A 2,823-nucleotide genomic window follows, 5' to 3' on the forward strand; every position below is an offset into this window, starting at 1 on the left:
CTCAAGAGGAATACACTCATTTCTCATTCAGTTGTAGTTTATGAAGATTTAAAACACTAATATAAGAACCTGAAATAAATATATGATCTGCCTTATTAACATGATATGTATCATTCATGTCTTAAAAATTCAGAATTGTGAAATGATTAGTATACCACATGATAATTGCTACCATTGCTACTTTCCCATTCATTGTGAGAATGAAAACATTTCCTTCCATCAATTCTCCTCTTCTTATATCTAATATCTCAGCCTGTTTTATATGTACATCTCTATCAAGAAAATACATAAAATTATTAAAATTATGTTTGTATCTGTCCCACACTAATGTTGTGTTGATATTTGCTACATAAAATTGATACCAAATTTTCATTGCCCATTTTTTGTTAATATTCAGCATATGCATGGAACCATCAAACCAAACATATACTTCAGAATTCTTCCTCATGGGACTAGAATATGTCCCTGATCTACAGTCCCTCATCTTCAAATTGTTCCTGTTCCTGTACCTCATCACCATCATGGGAAACCTACTAATTATCCTGGCTGTAAGCATAAACTCCCACCTCCACACTCCCATGTACTTCTTCCTGTGCAATCTATCTTTCACTGATATCTGTACAAGTACAACGACAGTCCCAAAGTTGCTATTGAACATCCAAGCACATGACAAGAGCATCACTTACATAGGCTGTCTTTCCCAGGTTTGTTTGATCCTGACATTTTGTGTTTTAGAAAGTTGTCTCCTCACTGTCATGGCTTATGATCGCTATGTGGCCATTTGTCAACCTCTAAGATACACAATCATTATGAACCCTTTCCTATGCATCTTGCTAGTATTACTTTCCATGCTCATCAGCACTATAAATGCACTACTCCATACTCTTCTGTTGTTACCACTGTCCTTTTGCACAGAAAAGGATGTCCCCAACTTCTTCTGTGAACTTGGTCTGGTCACCAAGCTTGCCTGTTCTGATACATTTATCAATATTACCTTTATTTATACTTCAACCATTATATTTTCAATTATTCCTCTCACTGGGATTATTTTCTCTTACGTTCAAATTGTGTCCTCTGTTTTAAAGATCCCATCAGTTGGTGGAAGGCATAAAGCTTTTTCCACCTGTGGATCTCATCTTTCTGTGGTATCTTTATTCTATGGGACTGGCTTAGGTGTGTACATGAGCTCTTCAGTGTCTAACTCTTCCAGTAGCAATGTAATAGCATCTGTGATGTACAGTGTGGTTCCTCAAATGTTGAATCCATTCATCTACAGTTTGAGGAGCAAAGAAATCAAGGGAGCCCTGAGGCAGTTCATCATTAGGATCATTTGTTCTCTGTAATTTTGTGTGCTAATTCACAGAGGAAAATGTATTGTAGTCGTCCCAATTCAACGAGAATTTATAAACATGTCTAAAATGGAAAATGTGTAGCATAGGGATGTGAAAGTAAAGGTTAAGCATGTGTAGTGGCTGATATAAAATATAGAGTCAGTCAGATTTCATGGCTTAGGCCACATAAATTGTCACTCACAAGTAGACCCACTTTTGTTCAGATTAACTGATGGTTATAATCCATTAAGTAATCACCAAGTCCTTACCATGTATGTATTTGTGAGCTATGCTAGCTTCCCCCTATGTATTTTCATTACTTTTTTTAATTTTTATTTTTAAATTTAAATTTAAATTAGAAACAAGGTTGCTTCACATGTCAATTCCAGGTCCCTCTCCCTTTCCCCCCACCCTCCTCCCACACCTAACATCCTTGCAAAGTCCATCTGAATGACAGGGCACATGGAGAGATGCTGTCTCCACCTGAACACATTGGGGAGGGCCTAGGCCCTGGCCCGGATCATATGGATCATATGACAAGCTTTTGAGATCCCCCATGAAGTGCCTTACCTTCCTTGGAGTGGGGATTTGAGCAGAGGTTGGGGGAAGGTTGAAGGGGGGAGGCAGAGGAAGGGAGGGAGAGAGAGGGACCCGGGAATAACATGTGAAGCAAACTTGTTTCTAATTTAAATTTAAAAATTTAAGTTCCTCACAGTTACATTATATTAGTATCTTAAAACATTATGAAATCCTGGTATTCTATTATAAGGATGCTATTGATTCTCAAACAAGAAAAAGTCCTCATTCTAATATAATGAGAAAAATGTCTAATACAAATACTTCTGAAATTGTGAGTTTATAAACTCAGATATAAATAATCATCAATTCATTTACAAGATAGCCAATCACACTATGTTTCAATCTCTAGCTGGTTTTAGGAGTTGAAGATATTCCATATTTACAGACTGTCAGAAGCAACAGCCTCCCGTTATGTAACTATTACATAGGGAATATAGAATCCCTAAAACTGAAGAAGTCAACAACACTTAAAATCTGAGAAATCACTGGTGACAACATTCTAAAGCCACCTCCCAACTGTTATAGTTGCATCATAGTGGCTGAGGAGGCTACTGTTTATTGAATTGTAGAGAACTTGAGCAGAGACAGTCTAAGATGAGAATTTGTGAGGCATGATCTACACTGTGGTAGCCTGTGTGGTTTTTAAGCTATATTTAATTTACTCATGTTCTTATAAATTAATTTATTGGTGCAGTGATCTACACTTATGTGAAGTATTTTTTATGTATTTCATTAGTAACTTATCTGAATAGCGAAAAGATTTTTTTCACCATTTTTTTCCAATAAAGCAACACAACATTTTCCTCTGATCCCATTATAGTAAAACTTTCTGTGAAATCAGACACACACATAAAATTCCTGTGATCAGTTTTTCTTCATTTTGTCCATGTCTCTTTAGTAATAATATTCTAAA

General features: G+C 36.2%; 1 protein-coding gene across 1 annotated transcript; it reads left to right on the forward strand.

The window, feature by feature from the left end:
• The first annotated feature begins 404 nt into the window (after positions 1-404).
• Positions 405-1,343, forward strand: LOC101838294 (olfactory receptor 7G2-like). The gene has a single exon (XM_005087408.1). The coding sequence runs from the start codon at positions 405-407 to the stop codon at positions 1,341-1,343; it is 939 nt and encodes a 312-aa protein (XP_005087465.1).
• The last annotated feature ends 1,480 nt before the right edge of the window (positions 1,344-2,823 follow it).

Source organism: Mesocricetus auratus, unplaced genomic scaffold (genome assembly GCF_017639785.1).
Source record: "Mesocricetus auratus isolate SY011 unplaced genomic scaffold, BCM_Maur_2.0 Super-Scaffold_100044, whole genome shotgun sequence".
Taxonomy (NCBI): domain Eukaryota; kingdom Metazoa; phylum Chordata; class Mammalia; order Rodentia; family Cricetidae; genus Mesocricetus; species Mesocricetus auratus.

Coding starts and splice junctions, on each gene's coding strand:
- LOC101838294 (XM_005087408.1), top strand. CDS start 405: ATGGAACCATCAAACCAAACATATACTTCAGAATTCTTCCTCATGGGA.